General features: G+C 37.7%; 1 protein-coding gene across 2 annotated transcripts in view; it reads left to right on the forward strand.

The window, feature by feature from the left end:
• The window catches only part of RBM17 (RNA binding motif protein 17), a 64,010-nt gene that overhangs the window by 15,510 nt on the left and 24,432 nt on the right, over window positions 1-24,068 (forward strand). Inside the window, exons 3-12 of one of the 2 annotated variants that reach the window (XM_045858228.1) lie at window positions 1,009-1,125; window positions 6,294-6,460; window positions 8,258-8,355; window positions 11,513-11,569; window positions 13,008-13,149; window positions 16,601-16,752; window positions 17,749-17,822; window positions 18,277-18,375; window positions 20,033-20,105; window positions 20,228-20,507. In XM_045858228.1, coding sequence (XP_045714184.1) covers window positions 1,009-1,125; window positions 6,294-6,460; window positions 8,258-8,355; window positions 11,513-11,569; window positions 13,008-13,149; window positions 16,601-16,752; window positions 17,749-17,822; window positions 18,277-18,375; window positions 20,033-20,105; window positions 20,228-20,331 — 1,083 coding nt within the window. In that variant the 3' untranslated portion in view covers window positions 20,332-20,507. Of the gene's footprint in view, window positions 1-1,008; window positions 1,126-6,293; window positions 6,461-8,257; window positions 8,356-11,512; window positions 11,570-13,007; window positions 13,150-16,600; window positions 16,753-17,748; window positions 17,823-18,276; window positions 18,376-20,032; window positions 20,106-20,227; window positions 20,508-24,068 lie in introns of those variants that run through there. The other variant, XM_045858227.1, reaches the window with a different exon arrangement.

The following is a 24,068-nucleotide window of genomic DNA, read 5'->3' on the forward strand; positions in this document are numbered from 1 at the left end:
ATTCTCTGGGAGGAAAAACACTAATCTACAAGTAACTTTTGCTCAGCATTTAAAAAAATACCCGCTTTACGGGAAAGATCCACGCTCGTCAAAAAGTGTAATGTGCTATTCCAGATTTTCCCTCTTGGTCAAAGGAAAACCTGCTGTAGAGCTGATACTGCATGCAAAGTTAAATTAAACTGACCAAGTTTACTATAAATCTTTTACAATGGAGGAAATTTGTGTTGAAAAAGAAAATGGGCTAATGAAACTAGTATGTGGTTATACTAATAATTGGATTATGAGGGGGATCCCCCAGAACCAACATTTATTTATAAAAGATGTGTTGTATTTATGCTTACATGTTTAAACTTAAGTCACCTTCAAAGCACTCTCCCTTTGATGTAGTACACCTATGGAGATGTTCTTCCCACTGCTCAAAATGGTTTTTGAGTTTGTCAATTTTGATGTCTTTTAGTACTTCTGCTGTTTTTTGTTTCATCTGTTCCACATGGGCAAAATGTTTCCCTTTGAGAACTTTTCTCATCTGAGGAAACAAAAAAATTCCTCAGGATGAAATGGGGTGAATAGGAAGGGTGGGGCACAGGGGTCATGCTGTTTTTGGTCAAAACTGCTGAACACTCAGATTGGTGTGGGCAAGTGCACTTGTAAATCCCCCATCATGAAATGGGCAAACACATTGAGAATCTTCAAAAAAAATTTCACTGAAGCAGAACACAGCCTCTCACAACAAAACCAGTTGGTACACTGGTACAGATGGGTTCACCTAGTGGGGGAAGCCTGTATTACAAGAGGCCTGCCCTCTAGAAGATAATTCCCGGGGGAGGGGGGGGTGGTTGGGGTCCCCTCTTGTAAAAGTCTATTTTAAGATTATGGTTTTCTTGTTGCAGAATCTGAAAAGTTCGTTATAGAGGACCCCTCCCCCCCCCAAAAAAAAGCTTTGTTACAAATAGTATGGATTTTAATTTGAAGGCTCAGTATACTCTTCTTGTTCTTTAATGATTTTAGAGCCAGAGAACAAAACAAAGTACAGTCCTTGCCCCAGTAATCGACCTAAAACGTGGTGGCTCTTCAGACGACCGGCAGATTGTGGACACCCCACCTCATGTAGCAGCCGGCTTAAAGGTAAGCCTACCTCTGACCTTGATGGTTTTCCTGCTTACTGCGTGTTTCATTTTGTGCACGTGTCTCTGAACACAGTCTCCTCAGTAGGCCTTTGCAGTCTAGTCAGTATCATTTTCAACTTAATTTTTACTTTTGTTTATGAAGTTTAAATCATTTAGCTATTTAAAATAAAATAGCTCATTATAGAAAAATCAGAAATCAGAGATACACAAAAAGACAATAATTGACTGTAATTCTACCCAGAAGTTAAAAACTTTATATTTTAGAATAGCTTCCCATCCTGTGCCTCCTCTACCCACTGTTCTCTAACCTGCCTGTCTCGCCTGATACATATTGATTGTCGGTCTGTGTCAAAAAGTATTTTAATGGCTTCACTGTATTCCCTCATGTGGGTGTACTGTAGTTTACTTAATTTGCTTAGTGCTGGATATATAGGTTAATTAAAGTAAAAAATAATAGTATTCATTGTTTTGCCATGGGTTAAAATAAAGAAAAGTGTTAAAAATAAAGACAAGTCTACCACCTATCCTTTATCAACCCAGTGATTCTACCTAAGCTTAAAAACTAAGAAATAGACATAGACAACTCTGTAAATGAGTTAGTGAGGATGAGGAAAATCTGGAAAGGGATAATTGCAAATCATAGTTAATGAGGGGCAAATGAACTTAAACAAGTTTTATGTTTAAAATTACACCCATTTTAGGTGTATGTTTATTCTCCATAGATGTCATTCAGATAATACCACAGAGGTAATTTAAACAGAACTATATAGGCACACGAGTTGCTTGATGAGAAATGACGCAGAGGTTAAAGATAGGATATGCTATTGTTGTTGACTGTTTCTTAGCAAGGTACTCTTCCTAGCCGCACCCCTGACCACCAACTATTAGAAAGGACCCCAGTCAAGCTGAGGCACAGTTTCAGCTGCATACCCTCTCCCTTCTTTATTTTGTTTCTCATCCTCACAGTTTTGACCAGTCTGGTTTGGAGTCCACTTGCTCCTCGACTTTGCTTTTTCTTGGCTGGAAGACCTGGTACTACTGCAGGCTAATAGTCTGTTTAGAGGAAAGAGCACCCCACAGTGGAGGTGTTTTGGGGGGATTCTTAGTCATTTAACTTTTTTACCACATACTCACCATATAACTTTTTCTCACTACATCTACCGAAAAGCTGATTCATCATTTTCTGTTATTGTGTATTGATTCTAGAACCTATAGTGTTGCCTGCCCCAAAATTTAATCAAGCATTTTTTTCTTGTTACAAGTTTCATAATCAAATTTTTTATTAAGTGTATTTTATTGATTATGCTATTATAGCTGTCACATTTTTCCCATTTGCCCCCTTCCACCCTGTACCCCTATTTCCCCCAGCAATACCCTCCTTAGTTCATGTCCATGGGTCATGCATGTAAGTTCTTTGGCTTCTCCATTTCTATATTATTCTTAACATCCCTCTGTCTATATTGTGCCTACTAATTATGCTTCTTCTTCCCTGTACCTTTTCCCCCATTCTCCCTCTTCCCCCTCCCCACTGATAAGCCTCCATGTGATCCCCATTTCTATGATTCTGTTCATGTTCTAGTTGTTTGCTTATTTTATTTTATTTTTGTTTTTTTATTCATTTGTTGATAGTTGTGAGTTTATTGTCATTTTACTGTTCATAGTTTTGATCATCGTCTTTTTCTCAGCTAAGTCCCTTTAACATTTCATATAATAAGAGCTTGGTGATGATGAACTCCTTTAGCTTTACTTTGTCTGGGAAGCACTTATCTGCCTTCCCATTCTAAACGATAGCTTCACTGGATAATCTTGGATGTAGGTCCTTACTGTTCATGACTTTGAATACTTCTTTCCAGCCCCTTCTTGCCTGTGAGGTTTAGGAATCCGCTGATACTCTTATGGGAACTCCTCTTTAGGTAACTCTCTTCTTTTCTCTTGCTGCTTTTAAGATTTTCTTTTATCTTTCACCTTTGGCATTTTCGTTATGATATGTCTTGGTGTGGCCTCCTTGAGTCCTACTTTTTTGGGACTCTGGGCTCTCTGGTCCTGTAATGTCTCTTTCCTTCACCAAATTGGGGAATTTTTCTTTCGTTAATTTTTCAAATACATTGTCAATTTCTTGCTCTTCTTCTTCTCCTTCTGGCACCTGTATGATTTGGATGTTGGAAAGTTTTAAAGTTATTCTAGAGGTTCCTAAGCCTCTCCTCAGTTTTTTGATTTCTTGTTTCTTCTTTCTGTTCCAGTGATTGTTTATTTCTTCCTTTTATTCAAATTGTTGATCTGAGTCCTGGTTTTCTTCCCATCACTGTTGGTTCCCTATGTATTTTTATGTCACTTTGTATTACCTTCACTTCTTTATTTTGCAGGCATATTCAGTGATTTCTGTGAGCATCCTGATCACCAGTGTTTTGAACTCTGCATCTGATAGGTTGACTATCTCCATGTCAGCTAGTTCTTTTTCTGGAATTTTGATCTGTTCTTTCACTTGGGCCATATTTCTTTGTCTCCTCAGTTTGGCAGCCTCACTATGTTTCTGTTTATTAAGTAAGCTGCGTTTATTCCCCATGTTGGTATACCTGTTATAAGGGGCAGAGCCTTAGGTATTTGTTAGGGTTGGGCAACCAGCTTCTCCTCTTGTGACCCTTATGTGAGGGAGGGGTCAGAGAGAAAAATTCCACTTGCTGGCCCTCACCCTGTTTCCAGTCACTTCCCCTACTTCCCTTAAGTGAGTAGCAAGCACCCTTCTAGCTGCTGCGCTGGTGCTAATTCCCCCAGTGGGTAGGCTTGTGTATGTTCTAGAACCATGTAGGCCCCTCAAGTGGACTATCCTGTGAGATCAGCAGTTTCTTACAGTGCTGCAATCCCCATTGGTTTTTACAGCCAGAGGTTATGAGGCTTTATTTCCCAGTACTGGAACCATGGGCTGTGAGGTCTGGGCTGGGGCTGGTGTTGCTTGCTTCCTGGTTGTCCCTCCCAGTTTTTTTCAGCTGCTTGTGAATGTGGGACCGCCCATTCTGCCAGCTTCCACTGCCTCGGTGTGCCACACTGTGTGCTCTCCACCCTGCTTCTCAGTCTCCTCCCCTCCTACTCATGTGGGTGAATGATTCTTCTTAAAATCCTTGCTCGTCAGACTTCCATATAGTTCAGTTTTCTAGCAGTTCTTGTTTTTTGTTTTTAGGTTGGTTGTTATCCTTCTTATGGTTGTGCGAGGAGACAAAGTGTGTCTACCTACGCCTCCATCATGGCCAGAAGTCCCTCATAATCAATTTTTACATGTGAAGTATTCCCATCAAGTTAGTGTGTTGTAATTTATACAAGAGTTTCCTAACTGTAGAACCATCTAGATCTGCTTTTATGTTGTCATCATAAATAACACTCTAATGAACATCTCCATAGAGAGTGCTCTATGCATGTAAAATTATTTTCTTAGGATAGATTTCCTGAGGTGGCATTAAGAGATCAGTCATTTTTATTATCAGTTTGTTTTAGTGCTGGCTTGTTTTCAGCCAAGTTGTGTTAGTATACAAAGTCACCTACAATATATGAGTATTTTAGTTTTACCCACCTTCCCCATCATTGGAGTATTAGCATTTTAATTTTTTTAAATTAACAAATTGCTTTATTTGTGGCATTTAGAGAGGAATGGGTCATTGTTAAACTTAGTCGGCTTTATACAGTAAAAATAACTTGATTTTAAATTTCATATTGACTGTTCTTTTGGTAGAATCTTTGTGATTATGGTACTACTTAAATTGAAAGACTGATTACTGGTTTCTCTCTATCTTAATAATAACTGAAAGGAAATCTTGTTTATGTGCCTTTGCATTTTTTAAATTCCTTTAATATTAATGCAAATTCATTTTACCTGCCCTTCAGGATCCCTATGTTTTAATAGATTTGTGTAAATTTTCCAGTGATAGGACTTGGGAAGTGACTACAGTTATTCTTCTGACTTCTTTTATTCATTTGAATTATAGTATTTCCTGATTTTTAGTTGTAAGGAAAAGAGAAAGTATTTGTTTTATAATGCATAATGTCAGATGAAACAATCTAATATTATAAAATGTCAAACTTAACAAGAATTGTTGGATTTAAATTCATTGATATTGAACATAAGCTCATATCATGTCAATTTTCTGTTCAAAACAAAATATATTTTACAGCCTTTCTGCATTTGATAGTATTGGGCAGTATACCTCTTGAAAGAGGTGACTAGTCCTAAGTTATGCTTGTTTTAAGATGTCCATGGAGACCAGTTAAGGCCTCTTATTTTTGCAGATAATAAGGAAGAGTTAAATGCTAAGAAAACATGGAGGAAGAAAGTGTGGAGTTTTAGGAAATTTAGACCATGCATTATACTGGGGCTTCCCTAAGCCATGTAGAAATCAAGACCACCCGCCTAGGGTAAAGCCCCATTTCTAATCATGTATTTTTTAGTTGGCTGTGCTCTGCCTGCCTTTTGTTTTTCTCATTTCTTTGTTAAGCCTACCTCTTTTCTCTCAAAGAATAAGCAGCCCCAGTCTCTAAATGTTTAGAAGTGAAATGCAAAATGTTATCATCTGAACTTGATCTTAGTGGACCTTAAAAAAATGAATGACAATGTGAAGGAAATTACATCCATGCTGTGCCAGACTCAGCATATGAAGGGCAGCCGACTGGGAAGGGATGCATTCCAGAGGATTTCAAAAAGCCCAAGGGGATGCTTTTTACTTTTTTAAGTTTTAATATATCATATCTGTCCATGTAATCAAAATTTAAAGTTACTCTATTAAATGATCACAAGGATGATTGTGTTATCTGTGGGTGGCTTGGTTTTCATGGAGCTGTAAGAAACTAAGGTATTTGTTGTTTACTATATAAATAATCAAATTTATTGCTTAGAATTTTTGGTGGTGGCAGTTTGTCTAGGAATTTCAAGAAAATGCTGTAGGGTATTTATGAAATTAACACTGAACTAGTGTCTTTGTCGTGGTTTTGCTGCTACCTAGTGAGGTGTGTGACAATGTCATGTCACTAAACCTGCTTAGACATTTGTTCCCTTGTCTGTAAAACAAAGGAGGTAAAAAATGGCCATCACACTCACTCCAGCCCTCATATTCTTTTCCCTTAATTCTGTGAATAAAATGTTAAGACATGAGGATGGTACCATGGCATTTTTATCTTCCTCAGGATCCTGTACCCAGTGGGTTTTCTGCAGGAGAAGTTTTGATTCCCTTAGCTGATGAATATGACCCTATGTTCCCGAATGATTATGAGAAAGTGGTAAAGCGCCAAAGAGAGGAACGACAGAGACAGCGGGAGCTGGAACGACAAAAAGAAATAGAAGAGAGAGAAAAGTAAGGCTTCATGTGGATTTGGGGATATTTTATATTTGAAATACAGGTCCGACAAAAGTAAGGCCTGCTTGAGTGTGGTTGGTAGGTAATAATATGAGTGTAATAATTTATAGTCTTAATTTGAACATTCCACCCAAAATGTCATATGGTATGCTTAAGTGAGATACTGTTATGTTACAGAGTTAGATGCTTATGATTTTGTAATAAAAAATGGGCGTCATTTGTGCCAGACCTGTATTTATGAGAACGTTAATGAATGAACTTCAGTGCTGTCCATAAGGCTGAAGTTAGTTTTCATGGTCGATCTGAGCACTCATCAGAAAAGAATCAAACTTTTTAAAAGCCTTTAGCTGTTACATCCCAGCATGAAAACAAACTCTTGAGCAAATTTCCTTTATAGGTACAGAAAATTTAAAGTACATATTTTGGGTGAGTTGTTAGAAAAGTACCTTAGAATCCTAGTGTTGAACAGTAGTTTCTTTCCTATGCTATGACTCTTCTATAATCATAACTATTCAAAATACTTAATTTGTTATTCTTTAACTATTTTAGAGCAAGGTGGAATTTTTAAAAACATATGCATCTTTTATTTATGTTTTTTAAAAATATGGGTAACAAGGATTTGTTTGTATTTTTTTTTAAATATTGAATATTGCCCTGGCTGGGTAGCTTGGTTGGAGCATTGTCCTGATGCTCCAAGATTATGGATTCAATCCCTGGTCAGGAATCAACTGGTAAATGCATGGATGAGTGGAATAGTGGGTAGATGTTTCTGTCCCTCTCTTACTCTTCCTCTCCCTTTCCCTCTCTCTCTTAGAAAAAAAAAAATCAGCCCTGGCTGGTGTGACTCAGTGCATTGAGCACCAGCCTGTGAACCAAAGGGTCGTTAGTTTGATTCCCAGTCAGGCCACATACCTGGGTTTTGAAACAGGTCCCCAGGTAGGGGCACATGAGAGGCAACTGCACATTGATGTTTCTGTTTCTCTCTTTCTCCCTCCCTTTCTCTAAAAATAAATCATTAAAATCTTTTTAAAAAATCAAATACAAATATTGAATATTGAATTTTTTAGAAAATATTATTACAGTATTTCTCATTATTTATTTTACATGAAGTGAAGGCATATTCTAGAGCAGTGATTTCCAGCCTTTTTTATGTCATGGTACACATAAACTAATTACTGAAATTCTGCAGTACACCAAAAATATATTTTTTGCTGGTGCGACAAAAAAAAAAAAAAGGTATGATTTTGATTCATTCACACCAGACGGCTATTGTTGTGTTGGTTGTGGTCTTGTTTTTTTGTGTGTGGGTTTTTTTTGTTTTTTTTTTTTTTGGTGTTTTTTTACAATCTAAGGGAAAAGAGGTCAGTGCCCCTGACTAAATAGTCAGGTATTGCATGTTTTAAACATTCTTTTACAGCACAACAGGGTGCCTCTTTGGGGACTCTGGTTGAAAATCATTGTTCTAGAGAATTGAAATTGTTAAACTATTACCTATGTTGACATGCTTTAAAATTGAAATTGGTAAATGTCAAGGAAGAGTTTTTCTTGCTACTTACACTTGTATACCTATTAAATGTGTTCACTTTATCTTCTGAATTTTTCTCACTTCTCATACTTTTGCTACTTTAGACATCAACCAGTTGATTGTGCACACCCCTCCTTGCATTAATAGTTTAGTGTGAAGGGGAGGATCTGGGTATTTTCTACCCATCAGCCAGTCAAGGTAATGTCTTTTGATTTTATATCTCTGAATTGGTTCATCTGTGATGAACAGGGGTTCTTTTATTATCACAGGAGGCGTAAGGACCGACATGAAGCTAGTGGATTTTCAAGACGACCAGATCCAGATTCTGATGAAGATGAAGATTATGAGCGAGAGAGGAGAAAAAGAAGTAAGGCATGAACATAAATATTATATTTCCATTGTGGTGTAATTTCACTATTTGCTTTTCATACGCAATATGATAAATTAGTTCAGTTGACATTGATTTAGGTATTCTTTTTTAGGAATCCTAGCAATCCTCATTTGCATACATCCTTAATTTATTTTGAGTTTTCACATATATTCTTCTTCGAGCTTCCCACCCACTTTCCAACATTTATTAAGTGGACACTTTGAGCATATCTCAAAATACATATGCACACTTCTTTTTACTTGTAGCACAGTCACAGTGACCGATTCTCTGTCCAGCTTCGTTTCTGTTAAACACTGAGTGGAGAGTCAGGGCACTTGTTTCCAGAACATTTGCCACTGACATGCATAAAATTGAGGGCATCACTTAGCTTCCCTGGACATTGGTTTCTCTCAGTGTCATCTGGAGAGCAGGAAGACAAGACTTTGAACTAGTTCATAAAGCTCCCTTTAGCTCTAAAATTTTACAAGCAGAGTTGTAATTGTGTAAGAGCTAAATCCTTAGTGATCACTAGACAGTTAAGCAGTATTTGTTGAGTGCTTCTTATTTTAGCTTCATCATGTTTTGATTGCTGGGATTGCCTTGATTTATTGACGAATTTGGCTGATAGATTGAGATTTAAGTGAGAAATTTAAGTCTTCTACTTGTTTGCTTGTACCAGGCTCTGTTCTAAGCACTTTTGTAAATTATGTCCTTTACGCCACACGACAACGCAGAGTGGGCTCTGTAGTTATGCCCATTGTAATGATGGGAAATCTGAGGCACAGAGGGAAGAAGCACTTCATGAGATACAGGTACCCTGTTCATCTTATCCAGGACCTTCATCTACCTGAAATCCTCATTGTAATGTAGTCATCTTTAACATACAACCTGAGAATAATATTATCATGAAGCTGGAATATATTTCCGTATCTATGAACCCTATTTTATATATAGCCAGGACTGTCTTCGGGTTTAATTTAAATTTTAAAATACTAGTTGAGTTGAAAAGGACTGAGTCTTTAATAATTTAGAATTCTTTATCTTTCAGTGAAGGTGTGAATTAAATGTATTTGTAGAATACTTAATATTCAACAACAACAAAGAAAATCAAGCCCCTGTATACAGAGAACAGGTTGTTGCGTGCCAGGGGTGGGGAGTGGGAGAAAAAGGTGAAGGGGGTCAAAAGGTACAAGCTTCCAGTTACAAGTAAGTCATGAGGATGTAATGTCAGCATGGTGCCTATAGTTGACAGTACTGTATTGCATATTTGAAAGTTTCTGAGAGTAAATTCTAGAAGTTCTCATCACAAGAAAAAAATTATAATTAAGTATGGTGACAGATGTTAACTGGACTGAGTGATAATCATTCTGCATTATATACAAGTATTGAGTCATTACTTTGTACACCTGAAACTGATATCAGATGTCAGTTACACCTCAGCAACAACAAAAGAGTACTTGGTACATGCTTAATATTGCCGTGCACTACATTGTTTTTCCCGTGGGAGGAAAGTTACATTAGAGTGTGCTCAATGAGTAAGGTACTGATGTTAAACCTTTTATATCCATTATCTCATTAATCAACAAATGTTTGGTTTTTGTTAACTTTTTGGAATCCAGTATATAGGTTGAACAATTATTGGTCTCATTTTTTCAGCTTACAAATTGGCTGCCATTTTTGTAAGGAGGTGTGCCTTCTCTATGAAGGCCATTTATTTTCTTGAACATTAACAGGAACTGTACATTGAATATTAGGGAAGTAATGGCATTATGCCCATTATGTATACCGCTGATAACAGATGATGCTTATATCTGAACCTGATCAGTAGCAAATTTTAAGTAATCACCCTGAATTTTTAAAATATTTTATTTATTTATTTTTAGAGCGAGAGGAAGGAAAAGAGAAAGAGAGGAAGAGAAACATCAGTGTGTGGCTGCCTCTTGTGCACCCCCTATTAGGGACCTGGCCCTCAACCCAGGCATGTGCCCTGACGGGGAATCGAACCTGTGACCCTTTGGTTCACATGCTGGTCCTCAATGCACTGAGCCACACCAGCCAGGGCCCACCCTAAATTTTTTATATTGAACTCATTAGAGCTAATCTCAGAATTAGTCAGTAATCACTTAGGTCTTAGTGATAAGATTGAAAAATGACAATAGATACTTCAAAAGAAATATAAGAAAACTTTATTCCTATTTCTCCTTAAGTAATTGTCTGTTCCAGACCTGTTAATCATGATGTGTGGGCGCTGGCTTTGGAGGAATTTCTTTTGTGAAACATTTCATGCTGGTACAGCACTGGCTTTGTAGTCAGTGTTTTGCTGTTATTTATTTACATTTTATTTTTTGGACTATTTTGTGGGTGATTAAGTTATACCTAATGAAAAATTCTCTATGTTCCTCACCCGTGTTCTCCATCTGTATCATATAGCGAATAGAGTCACTTTGTTTGTTTGTGCTTGCCATTCTCTGTCCAAGAAACACGAGCAAGAACGGTGACAACACAAAACAGCTGCATAGAAACTAGAAGCGCCCACATTTTCAAATAGGTGTTTAGTCCCAGCGGTTTGCATCCTGGAAAGGAGTGTCGATTATTGTGGGGTAAAGCTCGGCATCACTGGGGCGCTGCATTTTATTCTGTCTGTCCACTAACTCTCCTCTGAGAAATGGACACAGAAATATCTACTTCAAAGGTTCATTAAGACTAAGTGAGATGTTATGAAAGAACCCAGTGGTTAACATGCTCTTAGTAAACAATTACGTTACTGTTTTTTAAGTAACTGCTAATTCTCTGGCTTAAGTTATTTGATCTTAAAATTCCTTTATTTACTACATTCTGGAGATCTTGAATGCCTGCTGTGAAACACATAATTATGTTTGTCTGGCTTTTCCCAGTTTTCTACATTTTTAATCTTAGATTCAGAGACTAAATTCTTTAGATGTTACCTGGAGGGATGAAGTAGCAGGCCTTCCTTCCTTCCTTCCTTCCTTTCTTTCTTTTTTCCTTTTCTTTTCTTTTTTCTTTTCTTTTCTTTTCTTTTCTTTTCTTTTCTTTTCTTTTCTTTTCTTCTTTTTCTTGAGAGGGGGTTGTGTCACAATCCTGGAGAGTCTGGCAACTACAATGTTCCTTTAACATGGAATTTATATTTTTGCAGGTATGGGCGGAGCTGCCATCGCACCACCCACTTCTCTTGTAGAGAAAGACAAAGAGTGTATGTATCTGGTACTTCCCCTCTTTTATGTTGGTAAAAGTCTTGCTGTGGACAGTCTTAGCTTCCATTGGCCACGTTACCTGCATGAGCAAAGCTGTCCTCTGGCCCTAACCCTGAGGCCCGGCTTGGGTCCTTGAGGCTACTGCTCCCTTCCACCCCTTATACTTTAGAAGTTTTAATGCCAGTCTCTAAGACTTGGATTTTTATACAGTGAGATTCTTTTATAAAATTTTAAAATTTATTTTGTGTTTTCCAACATTTCATATTTGGAGTTAGGTTAAAACAAGCAGTAGCTCCTCAATTTTCAATTTGTGTACTTGGTAATTTAGAGACTGTAAAATTCATGACCTTCCACAAGGTGGCAGTGCCTTCTTGATTAGATTTTTGTGCCATTTGTTTTGATTTCAGTGCACAGATTGTGTGCCTTCACTTTCATTGCTAGAACACACCCACCCACTGTTTCTCCTCCCAGCGATCTATTCTATGATTTGGGGGTTGGAATTGAACTTTGATATATCATTCTAGGTCATTTTCCTGTCCTCTGGGTTGGACCATACCTAAACTATCCCAAGAAAATACAGTCATCCCTGGTGCTTTTGAAAAGCTGTTGCATTATTTATTTTATATTTTTTAAAAAAGATAATTCAGAAAATATTGTTAAGTACACTTTGTGTGAAAACACCTGGCAAACCATAAACCCAATTGAAACCAATTTCTAGGAGTAGGGCCCAAGCATCTAGATTTTTAAATTAATATATAATTTTTTTTTGTGGAGAGAGAAACATCCACTTTTTTTTTGCTGCTGCTGCTGTTCCACTTATTTATGCATCCATTGGTTGATTCTTGTATGTGCCCTGACTGGAGATCGAACCAGCAACCTTGGTGTATCAGGAAGACACTCTAACCAACTGAGCTACCTGGCTAGGGCATTTGGATTTTTTTTTAAGCGTTCTTGTTGATTCTACTATGTAGCTAGGGCTGAAAATCACTGCTCTGGTATATGGTCCATAACCTCAAAGACCTTTATTCTGTGCTAGGCTAATGAAGTAGTACACTTAGAGTTCTAAAACAGGTATACAAGAGGCTATGAGAATCGAAAGGGAGTTTGATTGGCTCTATCTGGAACATACAGAAATCTTAAGAATTCAGACAAAAATTGTCATTTAAGAGCCCTTTTAAAGGATAACATTTCAGTAAGATACAAAGGGACATTTGAGGAGATAATAAACAGCTGTAACAAAGCTAAAATTTTAAAAATCATGTCATACCTCTATGATTTTAAAAAGTCATGTAGAGGCTGTAAAATGGATTTTGTTTTCTTCTTCATATAGTAAACTAAAAGTGTTAATTAAATTAATTAAAAGAACGGATTTTATGCAGCGCAATGTGGAACTTTTTAATAGTATTTTAGTAAACCTATTTTATTTTTATCCAACAGTACCCCGAGAATTTCCTTATGAAGAGGACTCAAGACCTCGCTCACAGTCTTCCAAAGCTGCCATCCCTCCCCCCATGTATGAGGAGCAGGACAGACCCAGATCTCCACCGGGCCCTGGCAACTCCTTCCTCGCCAACATGGGGTAATGGTTCCAAGTGCTATTGTCTCAGCAGGTGTGAGATGGGTGAGACTCAGTGTGAAGTGTAGGCAGTGCTCTCAGTAGATGCAGCTTGTTTGGGAGTGAGGACATTCTCTGGTTTGTAGAGAGGTGCTTGGTGTGTCCGGTCACATACATCATTCTTGAGAATCCATGCTTGAGTCATGTGGAGGATATTGCAGCACAGTGCTGTTGTATTTTGTACAAAACAAAGCCTTCTAATGTAAGTTTTAGGTGATTTCATTGTTGAACATTATATTCCCTAGGTAGGAACCATTTCTGATCATTATTTACATTTATTTTCATGACATTTGCAAATAAAATAGCTCATGTGAATTACAGCTGACTTATATACTATGTCCAAATGGTGAACGACTTCTTTATTTCTTGATAAAATGAGCCATTTGCTTTAAGGTCATGGTTATACACCTTTAGTTTAATAACAGTTATTCAAACTAAATTAGAGTATTTATTTACCTACATGTAAAAATCTTTTTAACATTGACTTTCAGGTAGAGCTGGTGGAATTTCTTTTTAAACACCATTGGATTCATTGTGCATTTTGGCTGAAAGAATGTTTTATGTTGTTTCTATGTTTCTTTCATGCAGTGAGGGACTATCAAATGAAGCATTATAGTGAGGCCTTTGTTCTGTGTCCTTTAAAAGGACACTGCCTATGACAGAAATGCTGTGTCTGTAGTAATCACACCAATCTGCCCTCGCCTGTGTTTATATGCTTTGATTCTTAGAGCCCTCAAGAAGTGACTCGTCGAGAGTTGGAGTAGGTGGCTGGGGCTCCTGTACTGTGAGAGGATTTTGAGTTTCTGACCTTGGTACCCATCCCCTAGACCTGTATTGTTCTCTACTGTAGCTACTAGCCACTGGTAGCTGTTAATTTAAAATGAATATAGTTTAAAATGTAGCTCCTCATTTATACTAGTTCATCTCAAGTACTTGATAACCACACAGGGCCAACAGCAATGGTACTAGGCAGTAGAGAGAGAGAGCACCCCCGTCATTGCAGAAAGGTTTATTGGACCACCTATAGTATATGCTGGAGGGTGAACAGGCATGAAACCGGGTGGTTGTTTTTTTCTTGCACATGATAAAAATTGACTTTTTTGCTGAATCCCCTTTTGAACAGGAATTCAGTCTTTAACTTATGCTTAAGGAAGATGCAGTGTGGCGCCTTTCAGCAGTTTTCAGCCTTTTAGCCCTAGAATAGCTTCGAATGAAATTTTTAAGGAAATCTCAAAACATGAAGTAAAGTGGGTACAGTTCTAGTTGAAGCAGGGTTTTGTGGCTTAAGCCTTAGGTAGCAGCGGTTGCTAGGGGTCACCCTTGACACCTGTGAGGCACCTCCCAGGCCTGGCTGGGTAGCTCAGCTGGTTAGAGCATTGTCCCCATGAACCGTGGTTGTGGGTTCAATTCCTGGTCAGGGCACACACAAGAAGCAACCAATGAGTGCATGAATAAGTGGAACAACAAAACAATATCTCTCTTTCTCTAAAAATCAATAAATAAAAATAATTTTTTTAAAAGAGGAAAGTTATGGTATTAGAGAAAGCAGTGGACTAAGAATTAAGAGTTGTGGGTTCCAGTTTTGATTCTGATATTAACACCTATAGAAATAATTTCTAATTGTTGTGTTTGTTTTTGTTTCTAATCAGCTTTAACCTAGTCAGCTAATCTGGGCCTCAGTTTCTTTATTTTCTCATCAGTTAAATGATGATCTCTAGGAGTTCTTTAACATTATAAAGGCTATCATTGGAAACTACTGTACCATTTAGGAAAAGACAATCTTTATTAAATTTTTATTTTCCCATTACAGTTGACCTACAATATTACATTAGTTTCAGGTGTACACCCCATGATTAGACGTTATATAACTTACTAAGTTATCACCCTGATAAATCTGATACCCATCTGGCACCATACAGAATTATTACAGTATTGCTGACTATATTCCCTGTGCTGTGCTTTACATCCCCATGACTGTTCTGTAACTACTAATTTGTATTTTTTTATCCCTTCTCTTTTTTACCTGTCTCCCCAATCCTCCTGCCACCTGGCAACCATCAAAATGTTCTCTTTATCTATGAGTCTGTTTCTGTTCTGCTTGTTTATTTATTTGTGTATTTATTTGTTTATTTTTTATTCTACATCCAAGTGAAATTATACAGCATTTGTCTTCCTCTCTCTCATTTATTTCACTCAGCACAATTCCCCATAAATCCATCTACATTGTTACAAAAGCAAGATTTCATCGTTTAAAGTAATTGTTGATGGATATGTATTTATTGCCATTTTATTATTCATGCTTTTTATTTTTCTTCTTAAAGAAGGCCCTTTAACATTTCTTGTAATACTGATTTGGTGGTGATGAACTCCCTTAGCTTTTTCTTGTCTGGGAAGCCTTTTATTTGTCCTTTGGTTCTAAATGATAGGTTTGTTGGGCAGAGCAGTCTTGATTGTGGGTCATTATTTTTTATCGCTTTGAGTATTTCTTGCCAGTCCCTTCAGGCCTGTGTAGTTTCTGTTGAAAAATCAGTTGACAGTCTTATGGAAGCTCCCTTATACATAACTGCTTTTCTCTTGCTACTTTTGAGATTCTTTGTCTTTAACCTTTGATGTTTTAACAATGATGTGTCTTGGTGTGGGCCTCTTTGGGTTAAACTTGTGTAGGACTCTGCACTTCCTTGACAGGCACATTCTAAAACAAACAGTGGTTGTAAGGTATACCAATGCATGGAATCTAAAGAACGATATAAACGAAGAAACAAACCAAACAGACTCATAGATACAGGGAACAGATTGATGGTTGTCAGAGGGGAGAGGGTCTAGGGGGACCAGGTGAAAAAGGTAAAGGGATTGAGAAATATGGATTGATAGTTATGAAACAGCCATGGAGGTGTAAAGTATAGCACAGGAAGTGTAGTCAATAATATTGTAATAACTGTGTGTATTGCCAGGTGGGTCCTGAAAATTTCCAGGGAGACACTCAGTAAAGTACATGATTGTCTAACCACTGTACCGTACACCTGAAACTAATATGAAATAATATTAAAGTAAACTGTAATTGAAAAAAAGATGTATTGAAATTCAGATACTAGAACACACTGGTCTACTGTTAGAAAAGCTCTACTGTTTTCTAACAGGGTACTAGGGAAATTTTGTTAGGGAAACTTAATATTTTCCTTGCCTAAGAGATAATCTCAAGATGTCCAGGGTTTCAGCATTAGTTTTTTATATTTCTTTCATCCTGAACATCCCCATAACTTCCATCTAATGGCTCATTGTTAATTATATGTGATCTCACTGAAGCTCTTACAGAATTTCTCTTCTCCCAAAAGGAGAGTGTTATGATATAAAATCCAATTTATGCTTTAGCTGATGACTTCAGGTGTAAAGGACTCCCTCTTTTTCTTCCTGCCAGTGGCACAGTAGCACATAAAATCATGCAGAAGTACGGCTTCCGGGAAGGCCAGGGTCTTGGGAAGCATGAGCAAGGGCTGAGCACAGCACTATCAGTGGAGAAGACGAGCAAGCGAGGAGGCAAGATCATCGTGGGTGAAGCCACAGAGAAAGGTGGGTCTTCCCCAGAAGCAGAGAAATGCAGTCCAGAGGAAAAGAAGTCTTGAGTAGAATAAGAGAATTCTTCATTGGATACATTTCAGTTCCGTGCTGTGCCTCATTTTTATTCAGAACAGATATAGAGATAGGAAGGCCCACAGGAGAAAAAGACAGTGACTTTCCCAGAAAATAAACAGTGCTTAAGAAAATAAGTTCACTCATGCTTAATTCTACTAGGCAAAGAATCTTATTACATTGATAAGATCAGTTATGTTTTTATAGCATGAAAGACAGAACCACATACAGTTTATCAGTGATAACATCTGCTATGTTTCCATTCTATAAGGGTTCTTATTGGTAGAAGATGGCTCATTAGTGTTTTATTTTTGTTCTGTCAATACACAGCTTTAGGAAGCAGCCAGTCAGCCTGGATCACCCTGATTTGTGGGAGTATCTGCACTCAGTGCACTGCAGCCAGTAGCTGGCTAATGGGATGGGTGTGCTCTGTGAGCCCTTTAGGAAGTGCACTAAGTGAAATTTGTAGGTAACTGGGAAGCTAAAAACTTCCAGAAATTATAGTAAAAACCTACCATATTTTAGGACTATGAGGCACGCCGGACCATAAGATGCACCTAGGTTTTAGAGGAGGAAAATAGGAAAACAAATTTTGAAGCGAAAAATATAAAATATTTAATAACATAAATAGCATAATATTTCACCAATATAAATGTAAACTACATTTACTAGCCTGGTAAGCTACATTCGGACTATAAGACACACCCCCGTTTCCCCCCCAAATTTGGGAGTTAGTGCATCTCATAGTCTGAAAAATAGGGTGTGCCAAAGCAAAGGGAATGCTTTCATTACAGATAAGGCTACATTTTTGCTCAGCTGTAGGTGCTTGTAGATAACTCTAGGACATCAGAGGGTTTCTTCTGGAATTAAATTATTCATTGTAACTTGGATTCAGTGCTCTAACATGTCTACATCTGATGATTTGCTTGCTGACAGATGCAGCCAAGAAGTCAGACTCAAATCCATTAACCGAAATACTTAAGTGTCCTACTAAAGTGGTCCTACTAAGGGTAAGAAGCAGAAGGAAGAAATCTGTGTGCCCACCTTGATTTATGTGTCACTTCACCCTAACCTATCCCTGCATGTATTCAGCACCACTGAGACCATAATGGGTAAAGAAAACGGAAAATAATACTTCTGCAAACAGTACTTTTGGATAGACTCCATATAAGACTGATATTTTTACTAATGTTTAGTTACAGCAATTACTTTAAGATATTTGAAATTGTTAGACACTTAGTTCAGTTTATGCACCTTGGTGCTTGCATAACTGGTCTTGTAACTATGAAGTTTAGTGTATATTTTTATTTTATTTATTTTCTTTTTAAGAAATAGCATTGGGGGGACTACAAGGATAAACATTTTATTTGGGATGGAGACCATTTGCTATAATAAAGTTATTTATACATCTTATCTATGTATTTATAAATTATACTTGATACTTGAATTTATTTTTGTTTATAGAACATGGTTGGTGCAGGAGAGGTAGATGAAGACTTGGAAGTTGAAACCAAGGAAGAATGTGAAAAATATGGCAAAGTTGGAAAATGTGTGATATTTGAAGTAAGAGGGTTTTCTTTTGATATTTATAACATGTTGTGATTGACAGTTTATAAAACATTTTCTACAAAAAGAGACAGGTATGCTGTGCTGAAATAACAGTGTCTCACTATAGGAGGTGGCAGGTGTTAGTTAGTTTTCTTACTTGGTATAACAATTTTAAACATAAAGACAAGAAAGACTTCAAACTTTATTTGGAGAGAAATAAAAAATTTATGGGTAAGGTTTAGTTTGGTGATTAAAGACTTTGATAATAAATAATATGCTCAATAATTTTGTTACTTGGACATGCCTTTGGTTTCACTCATTTAGCAAGTATATATTTAGTGCCTTCCGCATATCCAGTAGTGTGTTGAGAGCATTTGGGATGTTCTGTGTTCTCAGTGATCTATTCAGTTGGCATAACAAAACAAATACATGTAAAAACAGACTACTTTGTTGCTAGACTCAGTAATATTGATTCTAAGCACTAGAGTGGAGGAAGTGTTAGGTCAACAAAAAAAAGAGACAGCTTGGTGACTATCAGATGGAGCTAAGCTTTGAAATGACTGGGTAGCATTTGGATAGGAGGGAAAAATACCCAGATTAGGGTTGTAGCTTCTGGAAGACTAACAAAGGGTACAAAATGGGATGGTTGGGCATGTTTGGGATTAACTGGAGACATGCTTGGTTAGATGGAATGGGGCCGTATTATTCAGGGCATAGAAAGCACAACAAAGGAATTCACCCTGTTATGAGAGACAAAAAGAATACAGCACTTTTTATCTTAAATTTCTGCTCTTACTTGTGCTTCACTTCTGTATCATGTTGCTGTTTATTGACTGCATAATTATTTATGTGTCAGCTGTCAGGACCTCCACAAGGTCAGACTGCTTTGACATGGACACTGGCCCACAGTGTCCATGATGTTATAGATGAGATGAGACAAATTCACTTGGACTGCCGAGCCCTGTGGAGGAAAAGGGACGGCACAGTCACTCTCTCAAGAGGAGAGTGTGCCAACCCTTGCCTTGACAGGCTTTTATTGGCTTTCTAATAGCATACATCAAAGAAGGTTTTCATTCATTATGCTTAGGTTTGCTTTAGGTAATTACTTTTTACAGATAGCAACTGGAAGGATGTTACTGATAACTTCTTACAGATTAACAAGGAAAAAATGTTGCAAGTGTAAGGGAACGATGAGAGTAACAGTTCTAGTTATACTTCAGTCCTTGGGAGAATTAGCACAGACTTCAGGAAGTTACTTTAAAGATATGCAGTAAGCATTTGCTGACTGAACTCAGGATGAGGGAGTTTTAGCAAGATCAAGTCACAAAGCAACCTAGTTATAATGCAGGCCTGATTTCCCATGGGAGAACTGATCCGTGGGCGTGGTCCTGTGTGCCAACTGTCTCCCCACTGGTTTTCCACGTGGGTGCTGAGCTACATTTCCACTCTTTGTGAAGTGGTTCCCTGCATGCTTTGCTTAGCTGTGCATTCCCAACACCTAACACCGTGCCTGTTGCAAACAGCTGTTTAGCAAATGCTTGATGATAATTTCCTTGGCATTTGACTACTACTTTTTTGTATATGATGATAATTGGAACACTTACTCTTACAGAAATCACTTAACTGACATCTCAAATGATAACTTTACCTATTATACTTTTTTCCTCTCCAGATTCCTGGTGCCCCTGATGATGAAGCAGTACGAATATTTTTGGAATTTGAGCGGGTTGAATCAGCAATTAAAGGTGAGTTGTACAACCAAATATAAAAAATTAAGTTGAATTTGTTATCTTGTTATAATTAGAACATTCTTGTAATGTTTTACAGGAACCTGTATTGACTGACTGTCTTTTTGTTTGCCTTTTAGCTGTCGTTGATCTGAATGGGAGGTATTTTGGTGGACGGGTGGTAAAAGCTTGTTTCTACAATTTGGATAAATTCAGGGTCTTGGATTTGGCAGAACAAGTTTGATTTTAAGAACCAGAGCACAAGCTGCACGCTGAGCAGACAAGAAAAAGGCGACAGCCAGCTTGCATGGCTGTTGGGTGCAGAGATTCTTGGAAGGACTGCTAAGATATATGTTGATTAATCCCTTTTTTTATTTTGTGGTTTTTTAATATAGTATAAAAATCCTTTTAAAAAACAAATCTGTGTGCCTCTCTGGTTGTTTCTCTTTTTTTTTTTTTTTTAAGATTTTTATTTATTTGTCATTAGAGAGAGGGGAAGGGAGGGACAGAGACAGGGAGGAAAACATTGGTGTGTGATTGATTTGGTTGCCTCTCACATGCCCCTAACTGGGGACCTGGCCCAGAACCCAGGCGCATGCCCTGACTGGGAATGGAACTGGCAACCTTTTGGTTTGCAGACTGCCACTCAGTCCACAAAGCCACACCAGCCAGGGCTGTTTCTCTTTTTTATTACCACTTCTGAGGTAATTAACTTCATTTTGCTAGGATTTCATGATAATTCTCAAGTCTTCAGAGATACAGTATTTCTTGCACTAAAAAAAAATCTAGAAAGTTTTGGGATAAGGGATTGTATTAAGTTGTCTTTTTTTTTCTTTTCCTTTTCTTTTGTCATTTTAATAAAACCTATAAGTTACTGTAGCTTCATTAATTCTATAATAAAGTATCATCGTGGCAGTCTGCCAGGGGTGAAAATGTCTGCTTTCTCTAACAGAGAAATTCTTCCTGTTGACGTTAGTCATAGAAAAAAATCTTTACAATCTGAGCAATGGTTCAAGAGTTGTGAACTTACCACGACCTGTTTGGATGAATCATTTCAATTAAGCCAAATCAGACTCTAGGGTTTGTGGTGGATTTAGGGTATAGAAGTCATGAATCTATCATTTGTTTTTAGATATTCAAACATAGTCTTTGGCATAGATCAGAAATGACAAGTTAATTCAGAATCTCTCAGGTACATTGTAAATGCATACCCATAATGTTTTGGGAATGTTGGTTCCTTGGGGTCACATTTCTATTGGCAAAATTTGTAAGAATGTTCTTTTTTTTTTTTAACCGTTTAAAAAATTTTTTATTTAGAGGGGAAGGGAGGGAGAAAGAAAGGAAAAGAAACAGCTATCAGTTGCCTCTAGCATGGCGCCAACTGGGGACCTAGCCCACAACTCAGGCATGTGCCCTGACTGGGAATTGAACCTGTGACTTTTCAGGTCTCAGGCCAGTGCTCCATCCACTGATCCATAGCAGCCAGGGCAAGAATGTTAGTTCTTATATGTAATTCTAAAATGTATAAAATTCAGCTGCATTAGTTACTTAAACTGTACTGTCAACTAATAAATTTCCAGAATTATGAAAAATTGTACCATTGAAGCACAGTGGTATCTGTGGCTTAAAAATTTAGCAGAGCCACAAAAAAGAAAATGTAAACATATTTGGTGCTGGGGTTCATTGCCAGAGTAGGAAGTGTTTCCAGAATATACCTGTGTCTGTGTTCTGTTCCTTGCTTGCAGGAATATGGCATTTGATTTTCCTGAGGTGGCAACTGAAGGACATGGAACTATGTTGTCCCTTTAGGTGGTTGTGACAGGAAAGTGTATTGTGACCCCTCAGGAAAGGAAAACACCCAACATTTCTTCACACCCATGGACTTGGTTTGGGGGCCCGGGGAATATTCTGACTCTCTTTAAAAAAGGGTTTTCTCATGTTTTTATTTAACAAATAAAAGAATACATTTTCTCTTTTGTGGTATTTACTGAGTAAAATTTAATTGAGACTTGGTTTTTGTGATTAAAGTACACGGATTTTGTAAAATAAGTTTAGGTTCAAGATTATTTTTTAAAGCCAATTTGGGTTAAAGATTTTAATGTAAAAGAATTACATAATTGAATATTTTGCAGGACTAAAAGTCATCTGCAGCCCTGAAACTTGCAAAGGTCTACCTATGGACTTAGCTACCGATTAAATGTGCTTATGCTGGGTATTATGCTGGCTTAGTTTAATTTGTATTATAACCTCTAATATTCTTAAACTATAAGTTCCAAGCAGCCTGTGATGTCTGCCTTATTATTATCTTGCTGCATAATAACATCATTTATTTGCATTTAGGTGGCTTTTCCCTACATTCTCATGATCAACAACCAGAGGAATGCAAGTTACTTAAACTACTTTAACTTTTAGTAGCATGGACACAACTTGGTGAATAGCTTTCTCCCCAGTCTTTACTTATTACTTTTTAATTTCCTATAAGATAGTGCTTAAGAAATTTAAAATTAATTTTTAATATTAACTAAAATTCAAATTTAACTTCAATGTAAAAATTCCAGTGTAAATAAAAAATTAAAGGTTCAGTAGACATTTGGTCTTCCTGGTCTATCTGCCATCTTCTGAAAGCCCTTCCTGTGTTTGGGGAGTTTCCTGCATTCACTCCTCCCCCTAAAGCAGAGATTAGAAACTTGTTTCCCAGTCTGTCATGCAGCTAAGGTGGGCATCCCAGCCTGGGCTCTTTATATAAGATGTGCCACCCCAAGGCTTTAGCTTAGAGCAGAGCTCATACAGGATCTGTGCTCTCACTGGCCAGGGCAGGTGCAGTGTTGCCTAGCCTTTGGGCGGTGGTAGCAGAGACCTTGTCATTCCATAATGTTGTGGTGAGGCCACTTGTGTGGCAGGGCAGTCTTAGGAGCAGTTTCTGGGTGTGACTTGGGAGTTTTCTTGCTTTATATAAAACCTCCAATTATGGCTGGGGCCTGTCTGGAGATTCTGTTGACTAGTTTGTTCGTTTTGGGTGGGGGTGTGGTAAATTCCTTTTTAGTTTAAATATGCCAGAGTGAGTTCTGAGTTCTCTCATTTGCAACTAAAAACAACAGACTGATAAACAAGTTGATACTGGAATTGAAATGACAAATCCTAGAAGATGGAGAGGTAGAACAAGAGAACCCACTACCTAGGTTAGTTGGTGAAGCTAGCTAGCTGTTAGCAAAACATTTTTGCAGAATTGTTACTGGACTTCAGGGTACAAGTCAGACTGGTGTTAAGGGAAATAAATGATGGGGGAACTGCAGGGTGATAGCATGAGTTCGGTCACTTCTCAGATGTGTTGGTGTCAGACTGCATGGGTTTAAACCCTCTTTCTACTTACATGCTATGTGGCCGGGTGCCTCAGTTAAAAATAGAAATGCTAATCATACCTACTTTTTAGGAATATTAGGAGGATTAAACAACTCATACATGGAAAGCAGTATCACAGAAGTATTGAAAAAAATGCAAGCTACCAAGTTCTGCAAAAGCAATTAAGTCAGACTAAAGGAAGCTGGTTTGAAAGCAGAGGGAAGAAAATAGCCTTGTTAAGAGAAGCTTTCTCTGCATGTAACCTGTAGTCTGAGTGGGTGGAAAGTTGCAAGGCTTAGTCCTGTTGATTTGGGAAAACCTACCTTCACTGAAATGCAACCTACGGGCTGGCTCACCAGCAGCTTCAGCAGGGGTTGAGATTAGAGATTGTAATCTTGTAAATATGGAATTAAAGATGTTGCTTTCTCACTTCATATGATGGTTTTGGATTGCCCTTAGACAACAGCCGCCGGTATGGTAGGGAGAAGGGACTGGAGATAGCCCCAGAGACCAGCTGCTTCAAGACAAAATGCTTGGCTCAAAGACCACGTTATTGAGATGTTTGTGTTGACTTGAGTGTAGAATGTACAGCATCCTGATTGTTTTCTGCCCTCACACATTAAAGGCAGACAACTTGGCTTC

The sequence above is a fragment of the Phyllostomus hastatus genome, unplaced genomic scaffold (genome assembly GCF_019186645.2).
Source record: "Phyllostomus hastatus isolate PE091 unplaced genomic scaffold, TTU_PhHast_1.1 phas_scaffold_1674, whole genome shotgun sequence".
Taxonomy (NCBI): domain Eukaryota; kingdom Metazoa; phylum Chordata; class Mammalia; order Chiroptera; family Phyllostomidae; genus Phyllostomus; species Phyllostomus hastatus.